At 40.5% G+C, this 26,312-nt stretch overlaps 1 protein-coding gene across 1 annotated transcript in view; it reads left to right on the top strand.

Moving 5' to 3' along the window:
- Positions 1-26,312, top strand: part of TTN (titin) — a 240,837-nt gene that overhangs the window by 25,799 nt on the left and 188,726 nt on the right. The window contains exons 30-44 of the mRNA XM_042784452.1: positions 31-294; positions 394-654; positions 1,183-1,443; positions 1,963-2,226; positions 2,318-2,578; positions 2,756-3,016; positions 3,461-3,721; positions 3,809-3,950; positions 4,040-4,205; positions 4,407-4,638; positions 5,211-5,495; positions 5,597-5,722; positions 7,862-8,050; positions 12,350-12,406; positions 23,680-26,223. Of these exons, the coding sequence (XP_042640386.1) occupies positions 31-294; positions 394-654; positions 1,183-1,443; positions 1,963-2,226; positions 2,318-2,578; positions 2,756-3,016; positions 3,461-3,721; positions 3,809-3,950; positions 4,040-4,205; positions 4,407-4,638; positions 5,211-5,495; positions 5,597-5,722; positions 7,862-8,050; positions 12,350-12,406; positions 23,680-26,223 (5,574 nt within the window). The remainder of the gene's footprint in view (positions 1-30; positions 295-393; positions 655-1,182; positions 1,444-1,962; positions 2,227-2,317; positions 2,579-2,755; positions 3,017-3,460; positions 3,722-3,808; positions 3,951-4,039; positions 4,206-4,406; positions 4,639-5,210; positions 5,496-5,596; positions 5,723-7,861; positions 8,051-12,349; positions 12,407-23,679; positions 26,224-26,312) is intronic.

Below are 26,312 nucleotides of genomic sequence, written 5' to 3'. Positions count from 1 at the left end.
TTCACAATTAATATTTTTGTAACTTGACAGGTGTGGAAATAGTGGTGCCTCTAAAAGATGTTCGTGTACTTGAAGGAACAAAAGCTATCCTCGAATGCAAAGTTTCAGCACCTGATGTGTCTTCCTCCAAATGGTACCTCAATGATCATCAGATAAAGCCTGATGAACGTGTACAAGCTGTATGTAAAGGCACTAAACAGAGACTAGTGCTTACCAGAACCCATGCATCAGATGAAGGACATTATAAGCTAATGGTTGGCAAAGTTGAAACAAGTTGCAGTGTCACAGTTGAAAGTAGGTTTCCTTTAAGATGCAAGGTTCTTTGTGAAAATACTTCTTTACATACAAAACTCTGGAAACAACTAATGTATTTGTAACGTATTCTTTTTATAGAAATTCAGATTATTAGAGGTCTTCATGACATCACCTGCACTGAAACACAGAATGTGTCCTTTGAGGTCGAGCTCTCCCATTCAGGGATTGATGTAATTTGGCATTTTAAAGGCCAAGAGATAAAGGCTGGTCCTAAATATAAAATTGAAGCACGTGGCAAAATATATAAATTAACAGTGGTAAAGATGATGAAAGATGATGAAGGAGAATATGTATTTTATGCTGGAGAGAAGAAAACATCTGGAAAGCTTATAGTAGCAGGTTAGTAGGGTTAAAGTCCATGATTTTTGTTTCATTGTGATTTAAAAACAATGCTCAATGCACCTTAAATTGTAACTGTAGCAATTGTGCTGTTTCTGTACTTTTTTTTCTTTATCTTTTTTCCTAAATTCTCCTTGCTCTTCCCCTTATTTTTTTCTGATTTGTATAATTTGAATTCAACAAATCTTTTAAGTAAATGCTAATATGTTTTGCTAAATCAGAGCCATAGTATGGAATGCTGTAGTATGCTTTTGATGTAATTAATGTAAAAAAAAAAATCTTTTGGTTTAAATGTTAGGTATAACTGTGTTGATAATAAAGATAATAAATGAGAATAACTAAGATAGAAGTAAGAAATGTATTTTTGTGATATTCAGTTCCCATTCTATTCTTGATTTTTCAAGAATGTCTGTGGGCTTGCTGCCAATTAGGGCAAAGAATTCTAGCATCTACTTTTCACATGGCTGTATTTCTGTAGGGGGGGAAATTGAACAGCAAGACAAAACATGTGTGTTTGCTTCCCAACAGGTGGTGCCATTTCAAAGCCTCTCACTGACCTGACTGTGGCTGAATCCCAGACAGCTGTTTTTGAATGTGAGGTGGCAAATCCTGAATCAGATGGCCAGTGGCTAAAAAATGGTAGACCATTACCTATGACAGATCAGTACCGTGCTGAATCTGATGGTGTAAAGAGACGGCTCAATATCCCTGTCACAAGACTGGATGATATGGGTGAATATAGCTATGAAATAGCAAGTTCGAAGACATCTGCTAAATTGAAGGTTGAAGGTCAGTGCTTTTTTATAACTAACTGATGTCTTTAAGACTCTGTTCAGCATCACACACTGTGTCTTGGGTTGGGCCCTAAGATACAAGCATGTTTTGCTTCATGTTTTGAAAATATTTTTATATTATGATGCCCTTTCTGAGGTAGAAAACTTACTGTATTTGGAGTCTCTGGTAGTTGGAATTTAGCATGGCATTTTAATAAAAACACATTTTATTCAAGGTACAGGCTAACAGGTAGAAATTCTCTTCCTGCTAGTTGTGTAGTAAACTTTATCAAATAAAAACCTCCCGTTTCTCATGGATGTTAAAAGTAAATGTTGCTTCTTGTGTTCCAAACCCTACCATTTCAGTGGAAACTGTATAAATCAATATATAAATACTAGATTTTAAAATTAAACATCATGATTTGGTGTTATTAAGATTATTGTGTTTATTATAATTTTTAATTTTGGTCTGTTCTGTCCAGTGCTTATTTTTGCTTTTCTTTTTTTTTTTTCTTTTTTTTTTTTTTTCCCTTAGCTGTTAAGATAAAGAAGACACTAAAGAACTTGACTGTGACAGAAACACAGGAGGCAGTTTTCACTGTAGAACTGACCCACCCTGATGTGAAAGGAGCTCTGTGGATAAAAAATGGTGTTGAACTCAGATCAAATGACAAATATGAAATTTCAGTGAAAGGAACTATTCACACACTGAAAATCAAACACTGTGTTGTCACTGATGAGTCTGTTTACAGCTTTAAGCTTGGAAAGATAGGAGCAAATGCCAGACTTCATGTGGAAAGTAAGTCAGTCTGGTTTGAATATTTACTTTAATATGTGGTTTGAAATCCAATCAAACACACTGCTGAATCTTGCTAACTTTTTTCCTCAAGCTGTCAAGATCATCAAAAAGCCAAAGGATGTGACTGCTTTGGAAAATGCTGTTGTCTCCTTTGAACTAAGTGTATCCCACGATACTGTACCAGTCCGATGGTTCCACAAAAATGTTGAGCTTAAACAAAGTGATAAATACAAGATGATCTCTCAAAGAAAAGTGCACAAGCTTATGCTGCATAACATATCTCCTGCTGATGCTGGGGAATACACAGCTCTTGTCGGGCAAATTGAGTGTAAAGCAAAACTGTTTGTGGAAAGTAAGTACTGTAAGTTTGTAAGAAAGTGATTATATGAATTGCTACACCAACTCATATTGAAAAACTTGACCTGTTAGTTCATAACCTGTTACTGTTGATTTTTTGCAGTCTTCCACGCATATTGATTTAAAAAAAAATCTTGTATTTTGTTTTTTGTTTTGTTTTTTTCCCTCTTAGCCATACACATCACAAAGACCATGAAAAATATTGAGATCCCAGAGACGAAAACTGCCTCTTTTCAGTGTGAAGTTTCTCATTTCAATGTGCCTGCTGTCTGGTTGAAAAATGGTGTGGAGATTGAAATGAGTGAAAAGTTCAAAATAGTGGTCCAGGGTAAACTCCATCAGCTCAATATCATGAACACAAGCAGTGAAGATTCTGCAGAATACACATTTGTCTGTGGAAATGACAGAGTCAGTGCAACTCTGACCGTAAAACGTATGTAAAAATGAAATTAACTGTAGTATTTTGCAGTTACCAGTAATAGAGTTTGTGTTAATACATTCACTTGGTGTAATTCAGACAAAGCCAGCACTGTTGTAGAGGTATTTTCTTATAACAGTAAACAGCCTCAATTACATTTTTAAAAGAGATCTAGAGGCTGTGAACTTGAAAGTCATATCCTGGATTCTCCTGTTTAGGCCAACATGCCTGAATGTCAAGTCACCATAGGAGACAGAGTTTGGATTCTTATGTAATTCGGAAGTTTTAGGAAATTTACTTGTAGTATTAAGTCTAGACACAGAGCCTTCCTTTTAATATTACCAAGAATCATAATCTGTCTTAAAGAATTTTAAATGTCTCTGGTCCAGTTAACATGTGTCTAAAATAAAGCAAAACAGATCAAAAGCCCCCAAACCATGTCCATTTCTTTTCTTTTAGCCATCCTGATTACATCCATGCTAAAAGACATCAATGCTGAAGAGAAGGATACAATAACATTTGAAGTTACTGTTAACTATGAAGGAATCTCATATAAATGGCTAAAGAATGGGGTAGAAATAAAATCGACCGATAAATGCCAGATACGAACAAAGAAGCTCACACACTCGCTCTCCATAAGGAATGTGCATTTTGGTGATGCTGCAGAATATACATTTGTTGCTGGAAAAGCAGCTTCATCAGCCACTTTATATGTGGAAGGTATCTGCCCTCTTAATTGATATATTTAGTGACTTCTAGTGGCTTAAATAGCATCATGACACTCATTCTACTTTTTTTCTGCCCTAGCTCGTCACATCGAATTTAGGAAGCATATTAAAGACATCAAGGTTGTGGAGAAGAAGAGGGCTATTTTTGAGTGTGAAATTTCAGAACCTGACATTCAGGTCCAGTGGATGAAGGATGGACAAGAACTCCAGATTGGTGACAGGTGAATGATTTCTTCTACACCATATTGACTTTTGTTATGTATTTTCCCCCTGGAAATAACTTGCTCGTTTTCTTTTCTGATGTCCTTAGGATGAAAATTCAGAGAGAGAAATATGTCCATCGTCTCATCATTCCTTCCACAAGAATGTCTGATGCTGGTCAATACACTGTAGTAGCAGGTGGAAACACATCCAGTGCCAATTTGATAGTGGAAGGTCGTGATATTCGTATCAGAAGTGTCCGTAAAGATATTCAGGTATGGCCTATACAGAAAAATAAATATTTCATAACTTTGTCATTCAAAGAATAATGCAAAGGAAGTGCAACCATATCTAACCAGCAAAAGTCCTAACACAGTAATCTGTAATCATAAGGTCAGAGCCTTCTAGGAAACTGAAATGCAGGACTGTCTGTAAAATAGAATGCTATTTCTAATATTTATTCTCCTTGTTCAAAGGTCATTGAGAGACAAAGAGCTGAAATTGAATTTGAAGTCAATGAAGATGACATTGAACCACAGTGGTACAAGGATGGCATTGAGATCAACTTCCAATACGAGGAAAGATACAGCTATGTGGTGGAAAGAAGAGTTCATCGAATGAGCATCTTTGAAACCACTTACTCTGATGCTGGAGAATATACTTTTGTTGCAGGACGGAATAGGAGTTCTGTTGTTCTCTATGTAAATGGTATGTGTCCCCGCAAACAGTGCTTTGACTATATATAAAACCCTGTGTTTTTCTGATTTCTATATAGCTTTTCTTAAATTCTAACTCTGAAAGTAAAGAAAGAAAAAAATCCAAAGAGAATCTTGTGTCTGGAACACTACCAACATCCTCATGTACATGAGTGTATCTCGCTCTACTGAAATATCTGGCTAGCTGATAAAAATGTTATAGGAGTTCTTTCCCCCACTCTATTTATTTAGATCAGGAAATTCTCAAGTCCAAATAAAACTAATTTGTTCATACAGAAAAATATGTTTTGCCAGAGAGATCAATTTAGCAATTCTAGGACAGAGTTTGCCAGAAAACACTAATGCCAACACAGCTAATTATGTTAAGGCACTTGATGCTAGATCATTCCCCTTGTATCAAGGAAAAGGGCAGATTTTCATGGGCACACAATATTGGGAGTAATAAGATTTAAAAAAAAAAAAAAATCCTTGCTAATATTTTTGAAGCCTTGATAAATATCAATAATGAGATTTCTCTATCTCTTCCTTTCTCCTCCCCTTCCCTACCTCCCCCGCAATTTGCAGCTCCAGAGCCACCCCAGATTATTCAGGAGCTAGAGCCAACCACTGTGGAGTCTGGCAAACCTGCCCGTTTCTGTGCTATGATATCAGGCAAACCCCAGCCCAAAATTTCCTGGTACAAAGATGATCAACAGCTCTCTCCAGGTTTCAAGTGCAAATTTCTTCATGATGCACAAGAATATACTCTCTTGCTGATTGAAACTTTCCCTGAAGATGCAGCAGTGTACACCTGTCAAGCAAAAAATGACTACGGAGTTGCTACAACTTCAGCTTCACTTTCAGTGGAAAGTGAGTTTCCCATGTTCATAGCAATGTCTGTGAACTGAGATTGTCAACATGTGTGTGATTTTATTAATCTTCAAAAATTATTTATTTTTCTTATGCTTTAGTCCCAGAAGTTGTTTCTCCTGAGCTAGAAATGCCAGTGTATCCACCTGCTGTCGTAATACCACTGCGTGATGCTGTTACATCTGAGGGACAGTCTGCTTGTTTTCGGTGCAGAGTTACAGGGACAGGTGGGTTTAATGAAATCCTATACATCTTTTCATGTCTCAGAATTTTTCATCCTGAACTCAGAAAAAATGCAACAGTATGTGTGCTGTGATCAGTCTTTCCCTAGTTATTTGATATATGCACACAACAAAGTGTTACATACTGACAATTTAGCTAAGCAAGTCATATGTCAAAGATGGCATCAAGCATGAAAGTTCTAAACTGTCATAAATATTAAACATTTCTAAAAAGAGGTCTGTTTCAAAAAAGTTGTCTTTGGAAACTTCTTGGCATTTCAAATGCTAGCTGATGTTGGAAAACTGTCAGTGAGTAAAATGCAGTTTCAAAACATGGAGTATGATAGTGGAAAAGCATTATCATGTTAAATGAATATAACAAAGCTTCTGATGACTTACAGTGACAAGTCAGTTAACTAAACAGACTGAAACTGTGCCTCAACCTTTATCCTTATATTCCTAAGTATATCATTCTGCAAACAGTAAACTGCCATTGCATTCTTTTTCCTAGCATAAAAAGGTGCTTTCTCATTGTCTTTTTAAGTGTAGATTTTCCTTAAACAAGTTTGCTATTTTAAGTTACATAGGATACCATTCTACAATTAAAATAATTCTTTCCAAGTTAACACAATACCAAATAAGACTACCTTTCTTCACTTCAGTGAATGGCCTTGAGTGCGACTAGGAATAAAATATTTGCATGGTAAACTGCAGAATAAGGTCCAGTTCCAACCCCAAAGAATTTACAGTTATTTAAAGATAAATAAAACTCTATATTTAAAAATAATCCTGAGTGATAGCTGTGTAAAAACCCACATAAAACTGGTAATAGACATAGATATGCAAATATATATAATTTGTATTTCCATCACTTGAAATCAAACTCTACATTTTTTAAAAAAAGCTTTACAACAGATCTGATTCTGCTTTAGAAGAGGTGCTAAAACTTGGAAAATACATGCTGGAAAGACTGACCTGCTTTCTGTGCAAAGCATACTATAGTAACTTCTTTTACAAGAACTGTATTTATGTGAATGTGGAAGCTGCATTTAGAGCACAGAGCATAAGGATCCTTTCATTTAGGTCCCCTTTCATAGAATCATAGAATTGTTTAGATTGGAAAAGACCTTAAGGATCATTAAGTCCAACCATAAACCTAACACTGTGCCAACACTACACCATGTCCGGAAGTGCCACATTCAAGTATCTTTTAAATACATCCAGGGATGATGACTCAACCACTTCCCTGGGCAGCCTGTTCCAGTCCTTGATAGCACCTTCAGTGAAGAAAATTTTCCTATTGAAAATTTCCTTTATTGAATACTGTATCCAAGCGGATTCACATAACTCTCACTTGTGTTCTGAAAACTTTTATATTAGGTTAGGTAATACGTGATTGCATGTACAGTTGTTTAATGATACACACTCTGCAGCTGGCTATTGAAAACACTGTCTCTTTCTTCTCATGGCAGTAATGGCAAACTACTTGTGTGAAAACATTTGACTAATGATGTAATAGAGTGCCAAGCAGAGAGGCAAGGTTAAAATCTGCTTCAGTACTCTTCTTTCCCAAGTTTACAAGAATTTATACAGTGAAGTAGCACAACATTTTATATAGGAATTTTACAAAAATACAAAGACACCTGCTTGAAAGTTTGAGGTGTAAAATTTATAATATTTGCAAAAAAAAAGAGGCAAGGTACTCTCCTTAGCAAAAAAATATTTTGTTTTAATTTCTTTAACCTGTTCATCTCAATCTAGTGATTTTAAAGCCTGTTTAATCAGGCAGTTGTAGCAGAATCCCTTTTTAAAAATTAACCTTTCTCTGATTTTAGTAGTAGCAAAATATTTCTAAATTTATACATTAAGAAGGGAAAGGAAAAATTATTTTTACTCAGGAATATAGCAGCATCAGAATCCGTTTTCCTATAGAAATATTTCCAATACAGAAATCAAAACCTAAAGGAACAAGTAGGCCACTTTCCACTGATCATACATTACCAGAGTAATACAAGGCCCATTTAAAATTAAAAAAAGATACTTGAGATTAAGATTTCTGACAGATATAAGTATAAAAATAGTGTTTACTTACTAGTCTAGTATCATAATTTACACATTTTTTTCTCCTTTCTGTTGCTTGAGCAGATCTGAAAGTCTCTTGGTACAACAAAGAGAGAGAGATCAAGCCATCACGTTTTTTTAGAATGACTCAGTTTGAAGACACTTACCAGCTGGAGATTGCTGAAGCTTATCCAGAGGATGAAGGAATCTATACCTTTGTGGCTAGTAATTCTGTAGGCCAAGTGACAAGCACTGCTACCTTGAAGTTGGAAGGTACAGTGTGCTATTAAAGAAGATGTCTTGTTTAGGTCATGTTCCAATACTAATCTTCTTATACACTGATGATTATATGTGAGTTCTTGTCTGTCATGTCTGTCAACTAGTTTCTACCATTTACAATGTCCACAGCATACATTTATGTCTCCAAAATATAGGTCATGCATAGGAAAACTTATTTCATATTTTTTCAATGTTCCATGAACCTCATCTTTTCATTCTCTTCAGTATTAGAATCTGTCATGCACTGAAGATGGTATAAACCTTCTTTCTAATGGAAGTACTTTGCTTACACATTCTTTTATTTGACTGTGAGGACATATAGTAGTTCTTGTATAAAATACATTACTTAAAAGTGTGGAAAACATGTTAAATAGAGGTCTGTGCCAGGTACTTGGGCAACTGAAAAGAATTAGTTTACACTGATGAAATGTTGACCAAAGTTTTAGAGCACAAATATTGTCTGGAAAATTTGTTATTTAAGTTCTATATTGTCTTTCATATTATTTAACCATAAATATTTTGTTTTATTTTTGCAACAGATTTTATAAATGATGAATTACAATAAGTCATGCTGTTGTAAGTTAGAAAAGAAACCTTGACTGAGAGAGAAAATTTATTGTAGTGTAGGGTGAGAAATTAAAAGTTGGCATGCTTCTTTTCAGGATTTAAAAAGGTTGAAGAAGTTACATCAGAGTCCCATTGGCATGTTTCTTCATCTGTTTCACTTAAGGAGGAGTCTATTGGCCAAAGGCCCACCTTTATCCAGCCTATTTCAAGCTGCAGGGTATGCAGTGGGGAATCAGTCAGATTTCAAGCCAGAGTCTCTGGCATGCCCAAACCAAAAATCCAGTGGTTTCATAATCAACAACTCATGTTGCCAACAAAAGACTTAGTTTTCCACTTTGATGAGTCTACAGGCACAGCTGTACTGATAATAGTAGATGCTTTCTCAGAGCATGCTGGCCAATACTCTTGCAAGGCAAGAAATAGTGCTGGAGAAACAACTTGTACAGCTACACTTACAGTGACTGCAGAAGGTAAAGCCCCATTTTTACTTCAGAGAGATTCAGTTTGTTGTATACCACACTTTTATGCTGTTACTAATGTTCTTCTTTTCTTGTTTCACACCTTTTTTTTACCAGCTAATGTTAGTAATATCTACTCTCTGTAACCCAACCACTCTCATTTCTTCTGTTTAAGCTATAACATTTAGAAATTTGCAAATTTATATCTTGATATGAGTCAAATAATAGAATTATTTTACTGGAGGCATTCAGATTTCTAAAACAAGTAATTAAGAAAATTTATGCTATAAAAATATTTATAGCATAGACTGAGGTATTTTGTACTATCATGTAGGAAAAAAAAAAAAAAAAAAGAGAAAATACCTCCTTAAGTTCCATAATAAGTTTCTAATACTAAAATGGGCAACTTCAGTGAAAGAAGAGGCAAGCATCAGCTGTGTGTCAACTGCATGACTAGCTTAGGCATTATTTGTCATTCATATATGTGAATGGATAATCTTTGTGTCAAGAGAGTAGTGCATCTGGCATGCTGAGTTTTCAAATGAAGATCATTCATTTTCATCCTCCATGCCATTTGATTTTGTTCAGAGCATGGCCCAGTAAAGTTCTTTAGATACTAATATTATTGTTATTTTTGTTACTTGATTACACAGTGCAAGCCCTAGATAGGCAAAGTTCTGGGAAAGATGTAAAAGAGTCTATCTGGTCACAGGCTATATCACAACTTCATGTTGCTCCTCTCACAAAGAAGAATATTAAAACTTTTCAAAAAGAATTTAAATCAATGCAACAACCGTCACAGGAATTGGGTGTACACGTTTTTGAAAGTGTATCAGAAAGTTTGACCATGAAGTCTACATCAGCTGAAGAAATGGAAGCCATGCACAAAACAACCCTTTCCCAAACATCTCAGAGCACCAGGATATCTATGACCACTGCTCCGGAAATAAAAGATATTCCTCCAAAGATTCTCTTGCAGCTCAGAGACCTAACTGTGAAATGTGGTGACACTGCTCAGTTCATATGTACCTTAGAAAATGAATTATTCTCTGAGTTTCTTTGGGCCCACGAAGGTGAAAGGATAGAAATGTCTGAAAAAATGAAGATATCACAAAGTGGAAGTGTCCTGCTGCTCACAATCCTAAACGTCCAGCTGACAGATCAAGGAATGTACAGTTGTACTGTATATAATGATTACGGAGGGACAACGACTGCTGCAATACTAACAGTCAAAGGTGGTTATCTGACTTTTAACATTATGACTTAGATTTTGCAATTTCATTATCACTGCCTACAGTTCACTCATATTTCCTTTATTATCAGTATTTAATTGAGAAAATTGTAGTAATAATGCTTTGGGTTTTTCCCTCCACATTTACAGCTCTATTCATAAGTGACATGTGCAATACTGGGAAGTTGGTATTGTAACTCCATGATTCTTCCCAGAAAGTCATAGATGTCTGAGGTTTTTTATTCCTCATATCCTTCACAATATGCAGTGAAAAGTAAAGCAAAACAGGCTGGTAGGAATTTTTAAATTTTGAGAATTCCTGAAGCTGGACTTTAGGAAAGATAAGAATGTTGGATAAGCAATGTTGAACTAGATACCTTGTAATTTCAAACTCGCTGGGTCCAAATTGTTTCCAGTAAATCCAAGGTTCCAATTCCAAGATTGACAATATAGATCAATGTACTTGAAAGGATTAATGGGTGTGAGTATTGTATTACTCCACTATTGAATTGTCTTCTACCTTTCACTCTCCCTGAGATATAAATATTTATTTTTGCTAAGACACCTTCCACTTTTTCCTGACATCAGTGTATCAAAATGTTACTAGTGTTACCACTAGTGAAGACCCAAAAATGTATTATCAACACACTAGACAGGTGATTTCTGCTGAGATCAAAGGAATCAAGAGCAGTAAGTGAAGATGAATAATGAGGAAGCTGTTGACCTCATTTTTTGGCTCTTACATATTGAAGTTTCTTTCATTGCTCTTGAGCTGTGCAAAGTACTTTTCATAATCTTCTGCTGCTACTTCTTAAATTAAGGCTCTAAATTATAAGCAAAGATTTGCTGGTATTAGGCCTTACAGACCAAGTCTTGGTCCCATTAAAGTCCCATAGGCTTAACTGGTACCTAGAATTAGCCCATCAGGAATAGAGCTCTTAAATGTGCAATCACTCATGTTTAATAACGTTGTTGTAGCACTAACATGCTGGACATGCTTTCAATACTAATTACTGAGTGTTTCTTCCTAAGTATAAGGATATTTTTAATTCCTGCAAAACATCTGACCTAATCCTTTTCCTAACTTTATTCTTACCCAGCAAAAGAAGCACAAGCCAAAGCAGTAACAAAAATTACCCTTGAATCAGATACTAAAAGCTTTAAAGCAGCCAAAGATTGTCAGTTTAAAGCATCTGAAGTTAAGCGAGAATCTTCCAAGAAAACCTCAAGCTTGTTTATATCTACATCCCAAAGACCATATGAAACTGAGAAGCAAAGAAACAGAGTCTGCTATCCTGATGTTGTGCCATGTGAAGACATCACAGAAACTGATGCCGAAGCACCAGAGTTTCTTGAAACTCTGCCTTCAGAAACTACTGTAAAAGAAGGAGATGATGTGTTACTCTTTTGTATAATGAAAGGTGTACCTACACCTTGTGTGGTCTGGCTGTGCAATCAGCTAATAGTTGAGGAGTCTGCACTGTGTTCCTTAAAACATGATGGGCCACTGTGCAGTTTAAGGTTGTTGAAAGTTGGTCAGAACCACAAGGGTATATACAAGTGCAGAATAGTTAATCCTGCAGGACAAGCCGAGTGCAGCACCCATCTGAGAGTGACAGGTTGGCAACTGCATGTTCCTTCCAAGTATCAATTCCTCATGCATCATTGCATTCCAGTACCTTCATTCCCTTGGAGATGATAAAGAACGAGAAGCATCTCATTAGTCTGTGGATTGCTGAATGTTTTCTTCAGGGATTTATGGCATGATAAAGGCATGTTACAATAGAAACTTCCCCCTGACCTGCAAAAAAGAAAGCAAATCTTATAGAAAAGTGTATATTGCAAACAAGTTTGAAAGTATTTGATTACTCTGTTCTCAAAATTTATCAAGTGTTTGAATTGTTTGGCATGCATTTATGTGTATGTATGTGTGAATTTCTGTATATTTGCAAGAGAGATTAGATGTTTTTACTACATAGATTGTTGATCGGCATATTTAGCAACTATAGCTCAAAAATCTTTCTCTTTTTATTCTAGCTGCTGAAAAAATTATTCATGAGAAACTAGAGGAAGAGATTGAAATGGAAGTGAAAGGTACAGTCACCAATGATGTTACACTGAATAATTATTACCTGTAATTAGTAACATTGTGAAAAGCTTTTATTTGCTTACATGTAGTGTCTGATGGGGAAAGAAAGACACACTTTAAAACATGTTGAACATGTTGCATGTTTGTTTTGATATGCAAAGGGTTACCTGCATTATAAGGTTATTTAAGTTTTAAAACATGTTTAAAACATCAAATTTGTAATTTTGCAGCCATATTCTTAACTTTTACTTCATGCTTTGCAGCTGTTCATAGAGCTTTTATTTGTTAAATTTCCTTTTGAATGCATGGAATAGTTTACTTCAGAAGGAAGTTATACAAATCTTAATCGTATTATTTTTAAACAAGTTAGCAACCTAACATTAATCAGTTCAATGGACATTATTGGAGGGATGGATGAAGTATACTAGAAAGCATTGGTTGTTTAGGATATGTGAAAGCTACACATTTCCATTGATTCCTTGCACTTTTTTTACATACATTAATTCATCATTATACATCTCTTACCCTGGCTTGCAGATAGCATATGTGGTTCATGTTGCTTGCTTTTTTCCCTGTGCATAACACTGTGAAGTTAGTGGCTGTATTAGTTCGAATAAACGCCTTCTCATTTCATGTTAGCTAATTACTTACTTTTTTTTTTTAAATATCTTTCAAAATATTTTTTCTCAATTGTTTGAACATTTAATCTACAAACAGAGGGTTCAGAAAGGGCGTTTATTCTACTGTCTGCAAGTCAGGTAAGATTTTCTTCTTTGCCACCCAAAGACACACAGCTTTTCCAGGCAGCAAAAACATACACGCAGAAGAACGTGTTGTTTTGAAATTCATTTTTGCTTGTTCAAGAAGAAATTTCCACAGTCTGAAGAAAGAACAGACAACGAACGATTTTCGTGTCAATCTTTAAAACAGAGCAAGGCGTTGCGTTTATTCGAACAAATATGGTGAGTGAATTACTTTTTTTTTCTGGGTGTGTGATGAAATCTGTTGCATGCCCACTTTTTATTTCAATATATTGCTATTTCATTTTTTTTTCAGTCAGATGGCAGGCAGAGTGTAGCATGTTGTAACCCAGTCTCCTTCTCTTGCAGAGCAGCACAGCAAGGTGAACCTTGAGGAACCTGGGACAGCAGCGGTCCTGGCTTTTCCCCAGAACTGTAAACCCACCTTCACACAGGGCCTCAAGTGTAGGTCTGTCCTGGAGGGGAGCCCTGCACTCTTCCAGTGCAAGCTGGTGGCATGCCCAGCGCCCCACATGTCCTGGTTTCACAACAACCGGCCGGTCCACCAGGACTGCCGCAAGGTGATCCGCACCGAGAGTGAGGAGCACATGCACCATGCCAGCCTGGAGGTGCGGGATGTGCAGGAGCACGATGCTGGCAGCTACAGGGTATTTGCCATTAACTGTGAGGGCTCAGCTGAGTCCACTGCCTCACTGCTGGTGGCACGCAGTAGGGAGCAGCAGGGCTTGGGTTTCACAGGGAAAGCAGAATGGATGCAGGAGAGCTGGGAGTGCCTGCTGCAGCAGCAGCAGGAGGACCGGCTACGTGTGGTGCTTCGCTGCACTGGCTCGCCCTTTGACAAGGGGCAGGAGGCCGAGCAGTTGCTTGGGGACCTCTCAACATGCCGGGGCATGGTACGAACCATCCGTTTCCAGAGGCTGCCACTGGTGGGGCCTCACCGTCCAGGGCTGGCATGTGATAGGGAGCACAGTGGCCAAGTGGTGGATGCTGAGGAGTTGCTGGATGAGGAGATCCGTTGGAAGCTGCAGCGGCTGCGGGAGGCAAAGAAAGCAGTGCTGAAAAAGAAGCAGAAATCCCTCATGTCCATGCCCCAGCGGGGCCCTCTTGGGAAGCCCAGACCACCTGAGGTAGCTGCCAGGATGGATGGCTCAGAGCCCCCTGCAGTGCAGGTAGTTAAAGGGTACTATAGGTCCAAGGATGCAGGGGAGAGATGGCAGATGCCAGGTGGGCTCCTAGAGGCCTGCCCACCCCTCTTTGTCCAGGAGGTCAAGCCTCAGGAGGCTGTTGAGGGACACAGATGTACCTTCTCCTGCCTCTTCCATGGCCGCCCACAACCCACAGTCACTTGGTACAACAACGACAAGCCTGTAGGACGAATCCGGGGCACTGCTGTTCACACCACAGAGTGCCGCTCTACACTGACCTTCCCATCCCTGCTCCCACAGCATGGTGGCACCATCACCTGCGTCATCTTCAACCCACTGGGCACAGTCAGCACCTCAGCTGCACTTCATGTGAGACGGCAGATGCCAGCCTATGAGGACACAAAGAAGGAGGAGGAAGAGGAAGGGAAGAAAGAGGTGGAAGAGGAGAAGGTGAAGGAGGAAGAAGAAAGGGAGAAAGAAAAGGTGGAGGAGGAGGAAGAAGTCAGCTTGGCCTTCGCAACAGTGCAGGGACTGCCAAGTGCAGTTCAAGACTCAGACTTGCTGTCACAGCCTGTGGAAATAAAAATCACTGCCCCCACTCCAACACCAGAGCAAGACACAGAGATGAGGGAGACCACACAGCCCTCTCCAGACCAGGTTACTCCCACCATAAAGCACAAGTTCAAATTTTCATTTGATGTGGGAAATGACCCACCCCAAATTGTGGCAGAAGCCCCAGCACACATTTATTGCCATGAAGGGGAGGCAGTGGTGTTGGAGTGTGTTGTGACTGGGCAGCCCCCACCAGCTGTGGCCTGGTCCTTTAATGGCCAGAACCTCTCTGCCAGCGAGAAGCTGAGTTTTGAGGAAGGCAAGAATGGCATGTACCGCTTACACATCCGAGGGGTTTCGGTTGCAGACACTGGGCTGTATTGTTGTGTGGCCAAGAATGTGGCTGGAACAGTGCAGACTGCCTCTGAGCTGACAGTGCAGCCCAGTGCACCCAAGTTTTACAGCAAGAATGGAGGCACTGAGGAACTGCCTGCCATGGACCATGTTTTGCACCTCCAAGGCTTCAGCACACTTGGGAAGGATGAAGAGGAACAGATCACGTACTCTAAGGAGGAGGAAGCCCACCTACCCTGGTCCTTGAGCCTGTCTCCATCTCCTGGTAAGCAGTTGGAAGAGGAATGTGAGAAAACTCCTCATTTTAAGGAAAGTGAGATGGAGGAAACGATGGTGCCAGATATCATGGAAGTTTATGTAAGGCAAGAAATGGGTTGTACAGAAGAAAGTGTGAGGGATACAGATGGAATTTCTGAGATGAGGCAGCAGAGGGGAAAAGCTGTCTCTGAGGAACAGAGCTTTGGAATTGATGCCACTGAGCTGCACCCCAACATGTCCATGGAAGAGAATGAACTAGTGGCCAAGGACTCGGGTCACTTTTCAGAGGAGCTGGAGGCAGAAGGAGACAAGGTGCTACCACATACAAATACTCTGTCCTGGGACATCTTAAAGTCACCAATTATGGAAATGAAAGGGCAAACACATGCTTCTGAGCAGTCTGCTCAGGCAAGAGAGTGTGAGGATTTACAGATTTTCATTCCTGTATCACCTGTGGTGCAAGAGGGGAGTGATGTTTATATGGAGGATAGCAATGACCCTGCCTGGAAAGCAATGCCTCCTGATGTGCTTCTCGTAGAAGAGTTGGGTGTGCCCCACCTGCAGGACAACGTGGCAAGCACACCCACAAAGGAGCAGTTTGGCTTTTATGACTTCTGTACAACAGAGCAGCAGGAGGAACAGACCAAAGAGCAAGAGAGATCAGTTGCTATTGAACAGGACATTGAGGTTGATGGTCATTCTTGTAAAGAAGAAATGATTGATACTAGGGATGCCACACACTGGGAAATGCATGATGATGGACAAATCCTGCAAGAAATGGAGTCTGATGCAGGCAACTCTTCTTTGGATCTAATCTTCACTCCTACTGGCATAGAAAACTCAGGTCAGGATTTTACCGAGGAAGTTGAGATTCACCTAGAAGAAGTGCATTTCAAAGAGCAGCTGTTGCCAACTGAGACTGATGAGACCAATACCACATTTGATCTGAAGAAGCTTGTGGAGTCTTTCCCGGCTGCAGACACTGTGGACACGGAACAGGCACAAAGCCCCACAACTCTGGAGAGTGTGGAGGTAGGAGAGACTGAGATCATCTACCCTATGCACCAACATGATGTGCTTGTGAAAGACATGTCTCTAAATGAGGAAATGCATCAGAGCTGCAGGATGCAGCAAGAGGAGGTCAGTGTCCAGGAGGAGGCACAGCCAAGAGAAATTGGAAGGGTTGATTTGCAAATCTCTAACGGGGGCCTTGACAGCACCATGATATCTGCTGAAGAGGGATTTTCTGCTGAAAGAATTAATGAGTCAGAGGTGAGTGTCTGTGGGGAGAATTCACCTGAGGGAAAAATTAATCATTTTCTGGTGGAGTCCACAGAAGATTTCCAAGGAGGAGAGCGGGAAACACATGCATGGGAGAGTGGGGAACCACTGGAGATCACAGACTCCCAGAGTGACAGCTTCATCATTGACCTGAAAAAAGCTGCACGTGAAAAGAAACCCCAGGCTAGGCATCAGGCTGAGGAGGAAGAAGGTTCTGGGATAGAAAAGGTCTTTGAGACAGGAATGAGCAGCTCCACCTGTGAGCTGGAAAGCACAGATTCCCCCAAGGAGATGCTTAGGGACACGCAAGTGGAATCAAACACAACCAAGAGCTTCTCTTTTGGACAGCTCTTACTTGGTTTAATAATGGATGATCCTGTGGCACAGAGGGAGCAAAGGAAGGAGTCTTGGGGCAAGAAGAGGGCTCCCACTGAGGAAGCTTCTGAGAATAGCCTGGATGGAGCAGGATTGTTGGAGGATATTTCTGCAGGTCCAGAGCCCAGTGCTGCTCAATCCTCAGAGCTGGAGCCCAACTTGTCCCTGGCCAAGTACTTAAAGTCAGCTGTGATGCAAGAAACCTCAGATCTCAAAGAGACACTTTTGAAGAAGCAGCGAGAGACCATCACTTCACTGCAAGTAGAGGAGGTTACCTTCAGCATGGTTTATGACTATTACAACAACCAGCAGGAACTTGCCCGGCCCTTCTCTCCTGAGTCAGACATGTCTATAGAGCTGGAGAGCGGGAGCGGAGAGGAGTCACCTGATTCGGATCGCTTCTACACACCTCCGTCCTCAGTGGAAATCTTTGAAACCGCTTCATCAGCATCCTACCACACACCAGTCAGCACACCTGAGCGCTACTCCACGCCGTCCGAGGGCTCGGGATACAGCACGCCGCCTGAGCGCTACTCCACACCATCCGAGGGCTCAGGGTACAGCACACCGCCTGAGCGCTACTCCACACCATCTGAAGGCTCAGTGTACAGCACACCACCTGAGCACTACTCCACTCCCTCCGAGGGTTCAAAATGCAACACACCCTCGGAGCACTACTTCACACCCTTCGAGGGACCCTGCTCTGCTTCAGGGGACAGCACGCCACCAGAGCGCTACCGGACACCCACTGGGGAGTATATGGATGCCCTGACCATGCTCCCCCTCTGTGAGAGAAGGCAGCAGACTCCAGACCAGCCACAAGCTGAGGTGTTTAGGACCCCTTGTGAAGCCCTGGAGCCATCAGGCAGGCAGATGCCACCTGCATTCCTCAAGGCGTTGAGCAGGAGGAGGTTGTATGAGGGCAGCACACTAAGCTTTGCGGCTGAGGTTGTGGGTGTGCCCAAGCCAGAGGTGAAGTGGTATCATAACAAATCTCTGTTGGAGCCGGATGATAGGGTGCGGATAGAGAAGGATGGAGACAAATGTGTGCTGGAGATCACTAATGTCCAGAAAGCCAATGGAGGACAGTATCTGTGCCATGCAGTGAACATTGTCGGGGAAGCTAAAAGTATTGCACAGGTGGAAGTTTTGTCTGAAGATGGGCGGTTGCTAGCACTGCCACCCCCTGTCACCCATCAGCATGTTATACATTTTGACTTGGAGCAAAACACATCTTCAAGGTCACCTTCACCACAGGAAATCCTCCTGGAAGTGGAGCTGGATGAAAATGAAGTGAAGGAGTTTGAGAAGCAGGTCAAAATCATAACCAGTCCTGAGTTTAGCCCCAATAAAAAGAGCATGGTGGTTTCCCTGGATGTCCTTCCACTTGCCTTGCTGGAGCAAGCTGCAGGCTTGGCCTCAGAGGAGAATGAGGATGTAAAAATAGATTTCCAAGTGACTGAAATGCCTCCCCGCTTTGCTGTGCCCTTTGCAGATGTCAAGGTGACAGAAGGCTTGGAGGCAGTGTTTGAGTGTGTGGTAACAGGTACTCCTGTCCCAATAGTGCAGTGGTTCAGAGACAACACCTGTGTGACACCTGCCACAGAGAAGTATGTTGTGAGTCAGAAGGAGGGACTTCACAGTCTGAAGGTCCAAAAGGTAGGTCCTTCTGATGGTGGCTCGTATCACTGTCGGGCAATCAATAGGCTGGGAGAAGCAATGTGCAAAGGCTCCCTCATAGTCGTCGGTGAGCAGGGAGCCAGTCCTAAGGCAAGCAGTGAGACAGTCATGGGCAGTCAACCACACAGGCCCAAGAAGTGTGACTTGTTTTTGAGGGAAACTGTGAGCCCGGGTGACGAGTCAGAAATAAAGCTGGAGTTTGAGTTCCAGCCGCAGATAGGTGACTCAGAGAAAGCAATCCAGCTGCTTGCGGTGAGTCAACAAGAGCAGGATGTGGAAGGGGAGAAGTGTGTCGACATTAGTTTTGATGTGTTTGCAGAGCCATCCCAAGAGGAACGGGTTGAGTTTAGGGCAGAGGACTCTGAGAGCTGCAGCTTTGAATTCCAGGTCACAGAAGCCCCTCCCAAATTTCTGAGGCTCATTTCTGACTACAGTACATTTGTAGGTGCCTCAGCATGTTTCCACTGTCTTGTGACTGGTTCCCCCCCCCCAAGTATCTGCTGGTACAAGGATGGGGTGTTGTTGGAAGGGGACAGGTACTGTGTGGAGGAAGAACAGGAGGGTTCTCACAGCCTTACTATTGAAAACTTGCTGCAAAGTGACAGTGGGCAGTACAAATGTATAGCTACTAACAGGGCAGGAACTGCTGAGACTTGTGCTGTGTTAACATTATACTAAATTTCCATAATTTATTTTATAGTCTCTTTCAAAACACTGAATGTTTCTATGTTGTTGTTCAGTGCAGGTAAAAAATGCAGCACTCATTTTAGGGGCATTGTTTTTTATCCCTTTCAGGATGAAAACCAGTCTATGTGGGCATATTTCTTTCTCACTTAAACTTGCCTTTGTTGAGGAATTTAAGTGAGATTTAAACTGTGCATAGGTTTTGTGCACACTTTCTGCATTGAGGTATATTTCAGGCTCCTTCCAAGGTCCTTACTCTTTCTTGTAAAAACATTTTAATTGACACTCATTTATGTAGGACTAATTTTTTTCATATAGAGTACATATTCCCATGTGTCTGTCACAGTGCAATCATTATTGTTTTGTGTAGGCTAGAAATCACCTGAAAATGTAGAAAACATCTTTTTCTTGTAACCTAAAGGTATGGAATACTAATTTACACTTGCTGTTTAGTTTGAATATAGTTCTGTGAAAGAACTCCTTAAATTGGTATTCACCCTTCTCACAATGTTGTGTCAGAACATGTGAGTCTCATTAATTGAAATCCTGTGTTTACAGTTTCTATCACTGCAAAATTCTTACATCCATTGTGCTCATTCTGCTGACTCATGGAATTAAATGACTTTTTTTTTTTTTAAAAAAAAGTCAATGGAATTATGTTGATGCAAAGAAAAGCAACACAATTGGAAGAAAATAAAAGTTTTGCGTTAGTAGAGACTGGACAGGATTTTTTTCTCTATTACCAAGTAATAAACATGAAAACATATTTTGTACTGTATCTTTAGAAGTTAAATGGAAAGGAGAGGGAGCATAATAAATCAATGATGTAACTGTAAATTGATTAAAATAATTTTGGTTGTCCCCATATTCCAATGTAATTCATAAAAAATACATAGTAGTAAAAAAGTGAGAAATTTTTATGCAGTATTCTTTTTTCTCATTAGAACTAAATGTCTGATATTCCTTTTGGGTTTTTTTAATTAGTGACAGTTAAGTGTGCTATGTGTCAAGATGACCAGAAATAAGTAGAATACATTCATTTGTTATCTGTGGCATTTTCTCAGCAGAAGATTTTTACATTAATGTTCTCAATGTGAGTATATATTTTTATATGTAAAATAATGCTAATATTTAGGAGAAGAAATCAGCAGTAGCTGACATAATTAAATCTGAACTAAATATATCTGATCTAAACAATGATAAATTGATTAAGAAAATATGTTAAAAATATGAAAGTTATTAATTAATGTTTATCAGAAGTTAAATAACACTCTGATGCATATGCCAGCTTTCCAGTTACCTATATGGCAAGGTGAAAACTTGAGTTCAACAACCCTAAGCAAAAATTATTTTTACTTTCATTATGTGTTCATGAGGTTCTTCCAGTAATTTACAAATTGCTGTGAGTTGCCTTGCAAACTGCTTTAAGGAGCATGGTGATTTTAAGCAAAAAAAGAACTATTCCAAGAGTACATTCAGTTATAGTCATGCAAGTTCTTATTTCTGAGTTTGATGTGTCCTCACACTGAGGTCAGCATGCCTCAGAAACTCAATATCTTTTAAGACTATCCCATCACATACCTGGGGTAGTAAATTTTGATCAGAAGATTCACTTTGCCCAATTGCATTATCCAGTATAAACTTAAAGTCAGGATTGGCAAGTTCTGATGACCCAGCACATGGGGAAAATGACTGGAGTGGTTAGGCTAATAGCAGTGTGTCACTTCAGTTTCTTGCCAGTCATGACCCCATGATAAATATTTAAAATTTATACTTTGTTAAAAGGTAGAGATAATTGTGATTTCTCATAGGTAATGGTGGCAGGAAAGAGAAGCATGAGTGTCTAACCCAACATTGTGCTGGGAAAGAATTGCTTCATGATGTGTCCTTAATCCATTCCTTGTGTAGATGTGTAGCACTAACTGATTCATTGGAAAGCAGAAGTCACTAGGGAAGTTGGCATGAATTTTCTGATGTTACATGTGAGCTGTGACATGAGTGGTCTTTTAGGTTCAAAGCCAAAGAGGTCAAAGGCCCCTTGGTTAGGTCCTAAGCAATTTTGATGTGTGTTTAATTTGCACATAAATGAACTGATTTTTTTAGTAGAAACAGGCCCATAACTTGTTTTTGAAGCCATAAGCCAAACAGGTCCAAGTTCATGTTCACATCTGAAGTATATGGCCAAGCATCTTTATCTCTACCTGTGTAGTAGTGTTTGTGGTTTATGTAAGTTTAAAAGTCTTGTTTTAAGTTTTACACACTAGCCAGGAGCACTATCATGTGTTTATGGAGAGACAAAGTCTCACCTAAACTACAATAAATCTTGGATAATTCTAGTTTTGAATAAACTTACTCTGGAGCAACTGGTATAGCTTAGAGCCATGACTGACCATCTCTCTTTAAAATTTTGTGCTTTCTTAGGAATTACAAAACTCACAATTTCATCGTCAGGTTTAATGTTGTCTTCATTTCTACAAACCAAGTATCTTAAGAAGGATGAATTACGTTTGTTTGTCATCAATGTGTATTGAATGTTAACATGTATGGTTAATTTGTGAAATAAATATGTAAATGATTTAAGACTGCCGTTTCTTGTACTTTATTTCATAGACGTATCTAAAATATGAAAAAGTATATGTATAGATTTGCTGTTATAACTATCCAGGAACTTACAGAAGTTCAATAATTTTTGCCACACTCCTGTATATAAAACACTCTCATGTGTGTTAATATAGATCTCATTCTGCAATTTTTATACTTTATTATGGGCCCAATTCTGCCACTCATTCTGAAATTCACTATCAAATTGTATTTCTGGGGAAACAGCCCCACTGTTTTAACAAGGCTGGTAGGTAACACTGAAGGTCTGGTGTAATTTTTTTTTTATTTAAGCATCTCTTCTCTGCAGTTAATCTCTGTATGCACTGTGCCATGTCATATGTATTATGGTATTTGTGGCAGGATTAATAAGTGCTAAAACCAGTAAGAAAGAATTGGATATGGCATATTCTGTTCTTCTTTATATCTGTTACTGGAGTGCAGAAAAAAATATTCTCTCACAATAAGTTTTGGAATTTAAGGAACTGTAATTGAGAAACTTATCAAGGTTCACCATTACACTGCCAGGAGATATTTATCCACTCACACTTCTTTTATTCTTTTTTAACAACTCTCATATCTTTCCAGCATCAAATACTGTGGGCCTTAACTGAGCAAACTTGACTCAGCAAGGACAACAGAACTTGATTTCCAGAGGTTTTCTTTGTGCTGTGCTTTTCATATATGGCTTGTTTCATTCCTGGAAGTCTCAGCTTTCACTGATGTTTCTAGTGTCAAGCATCTGCAGAGAATGACACGTTCTTGATGTCGTCTTCTTATTGTTTTTAAACCACCATTGGAACAAAATGATCCAATACATAAATGTTTAAATTCACAAAGGCAAGCAGAAAAACCTTAAAGTGCTCTGTTCTCCTTTCTCTAATATTGTGCGAGTTTTAATATGCAACGCTGAACCAGGGAGGAGTTTAAAAGCAGAGATTTAAATCAATGGTGCAAACTCCTTATTTTAGTAATAATAGTGTTGCAAGCATAAGGGTCTAATGACAAAAACAGAACAAAACTGATAAGGGAGAGGTAATATCCTTGTGTGTTAGACAAAAGTTAGAGTTGAAAGAGATGAACTAACTGCACCAGAAGAAAGGTTGGTGTGCTGAAAAGTTTGTGTTATTTTTACAATCCTAATTCTGGCATTCTGCTTTTTCTTGAATTAAACCAGGGTCTTAGCACTGCTCTGCTGTACTTATTTGTATGAGAGAACATACGAGTATGTATGGCACACACTACTTCAATTATATTTGCAAAATGCATCAATGTTGTTTGACTGTTACTTGTACTGTACACCCTGGGGGTATGCCTAACCCATACTGTGATGCCAGGTTTAAAGAGACACCCATGCTGATCCAGTTGGGAAGTTCATAAGTAACCTGACAGCAGAGTATGTCTAGCTGTTTTTGGCAGGTCTGTACTTCACAAGGGGACCTCATGTTCATTGTTAATTGCTGTACAGTAAAAATATATCTGGAGGAAGGCTCCAGGTATACAAAAATAGTTGTGCTAATACTGTTTATTGCTATCTACAAGTGTTCTCTTAAACATTCTAGTAAAAGTAAACAATTTCTTTCCGTACAGACATCGCTAGCTCTCTTACTGTGTCTTCTGAGGAAGGAAGAAGCGAAGGCTACAGCAGTGTCCTTCAGTTGCCTGATAGAGAGAAAACACTTGAATTTGAGCCTGAAAAACCAGTTTATTCCAGCAAAGCAAGGATGAAAATGGAGGAGGGGGACAAAGCCCCTGTTTTCCTCAAACAGGTCTCAGATGTTGAAGTCTGGCAGGGAGATGTAGCTAGGCTTTCTGTTACTGTTACTGGCAGCCCGACACCCAAAATCCAGTGGTTTTTCAACAGTATGAAGCTAACCCCCTCCGTGGACTGTAAATTAGTGTTTGCTGGCAATGACCACAGCCTCATCCTCCCATATGTGGGTGTGCAGGATGAGGGCGAGTACAGGTGCGTGGCCAGAAATGTACACGGTGAGGCCACATGCAGCGCCCAGCTCCATGTGCGGCAGCGGATACCAGGGGTCCCTTGCTTTGTCAGGGAGCCAGGCAGCCTTCGGTGTGCACCGGGCTTCACCGCAGTCTTTGAGTACACTGTGGCTGGGGAGCCATGCCCCGATGTGCAGTGGTTCAAGGGGAGTGAGCAGCTCTTCTCTGATGCACGTCGTTCTGTTGCTCACCACCCTGATGGCTCGGGCTCCCTGACAGTGTGGGAATGCATGGAAGAGGACACTGGGCTCTACACGTGCAGAGCGGTGAGCACCCTGGGTGAGGCCACATGCTGTGCTGAACTCATTGTGCTCCCTGAGGAGCATGCTCTGTGCAGACAGAGCCCAGCCTTGCAGTATTCTGCAGTGTCAGAGGACCAAAGCCCCCTGTCCTATGAGGAGGCTGGTGATCTTCCTGCCATGGAAGGAGCACTCAGCCTTGAGGCCATGAGGGAGTCCCCAGCCATCCTTCAACGCCAGACAAGCCAGGTGGAGCATGTGCTGCCCAGGGAGGGCATCTTGCCTAGCCTGCCACCAGCCTGCTTGGCTGCACAGAGTGTTGAAGAGATGCTCGCTCAGGTGGCCACAACACAAGAGAGCAGCAGGCTTCTGGCAGAGCCAATGAAAACCCTTCCGGCTGGTCCCCAGGGTGTGGTGCCTGCAGCAGCAGTGGAGACACAGCTGCTGGGCTGCCTTGGGACTATAGCTGCACAGATACTCTTGCCCAAAGAGGAAGTCATCCCCAAAGCAGCAGAGCAAATGGCTGTCCTGAAAACAGAGGCTTCTCAAGCCCTTCTACAGGTGTCAAGCACCACTGACAGCCATGCCATAGACGGTGGACACATCCAGGTCCTTGAGGGCTTCCAGGCAATGCAAGGTGAGCTGAAAGCTGAACCTAGATTCCCCTCTGAACTGGCCTTCACTGAGGGCTCAGCTGCCCTCCTGGAGCACATTTCTTCCCTGGAAGTAGCAGAGGAAGATTTTGCTGCAAGAATTCATGAGGGACAGGCTCTGAGATTTCCCTTGCTGCTAGAAGAAAACCAGCCCCTGGAGGAGGAACATGTCCTTGATCTTGCCAGCCCACTTAGACAGTATCCAAGAGAAGGGAGACAACCCCACAAAACAATGTACACTCACCAACTCCAGTCAAGCCAAGTCCTCAACAAAGAGAGCGAGCTCACTGCTCAGATTCCCAAGAGCTGCAGCTTAGACATAGAGTTTCAAATTAGAAATGCACTGAAAGCTGCAGTGGTAAGCAAGCAAAACCTCCTGTTTTCAGAATGGTTGGTTAATAAAGAAAATGTTGAAGTACAGACAATAAACATCACCAAGGAAAAAAACCACACCCTATGCACCTATGTTGTGACCACAGGAGGACTCAATCCTATAGAAATCCCCATCTCCTTGGGAGAAGTCAGCATTCAGACAGCTGACCAGAAAATGGTCTTGAAGGAGGCTTTCTATTCTCTTATTTGTGAAGAAAAACACCTCTTGACAGAAGAAAAATCCAAAATGTTTCCAGTCCATCCCAGTCCACTTCTCTCAGGAAAATCCTGTGATGAAACCTCTAAACTGGAACCCCTGCAGGCTGAGAGGACTATGGAGGCAGAAATACCCCTACAGCAGCCTTTGTCTGCCCAACTAATCAACACTGTGACTGGGCATGGTCAAATCAAGGATGTGGGTGCAGCTGCAGCCACTACTGATGTAGTCTCCACAGGTGTTCCCATTGAGACACCCACAGAAATACTGAAAAGAAAGGAGAAAAGAGAAGAAATATGTGAGGAAGAGAGTAGAGAGGGTCAGGAAACTAGAGCTGGGAAGTTAGAAGTTGACCTGGGCGAAGAGAGTTATCCCATCATACACAGCAAACTGGTTGACACTGTTGTGGAGGAAGGGGAGAGTGTCAGTTTGGTGTCTGTCATAACAAATGTCAAGTCATTAAACTGGTACTTTGAGGGTAAACTGGTGTCTTCAGGTGACAAATTCAAGTGTTTGCAAGATCAGGACACATACACACTAGTAATAAGCAAAGCGTGTGGGGAGATTCACCAAGGAGAGTACACCTGTGAGGCACTGAATCAAGGTGGAAAAAGAGCAACAGCAGCAAAACTCACAGTTGTTAAAAGAGGTTGGATTATGGGGATAAAATACTGCCTTTCTAATGCACTACTCTACTAATGAAACTGCCCTACTATGTGTCTGTATCTTTGGATATAG

This window comes from Tyto alba, unplaced genomic scaffold, assembly GCF_018691265.1.
Source record: "Tyto alba isolate M040663 unplaced genomic scaffold, T.alba_DEE_v4.0 Super-Scaffold_7, whole genome shotgun sequence".
In the NCBI taxonomy this organism is placed as follows: Eukaryota; Metazoa; Chordata; class Aves; order Strigiformes; family Tytonidae; genus Tyto; species Tyto alba.
This window is presented reverse-complemented; position numbering and strand designations above follow the sequence as displayed.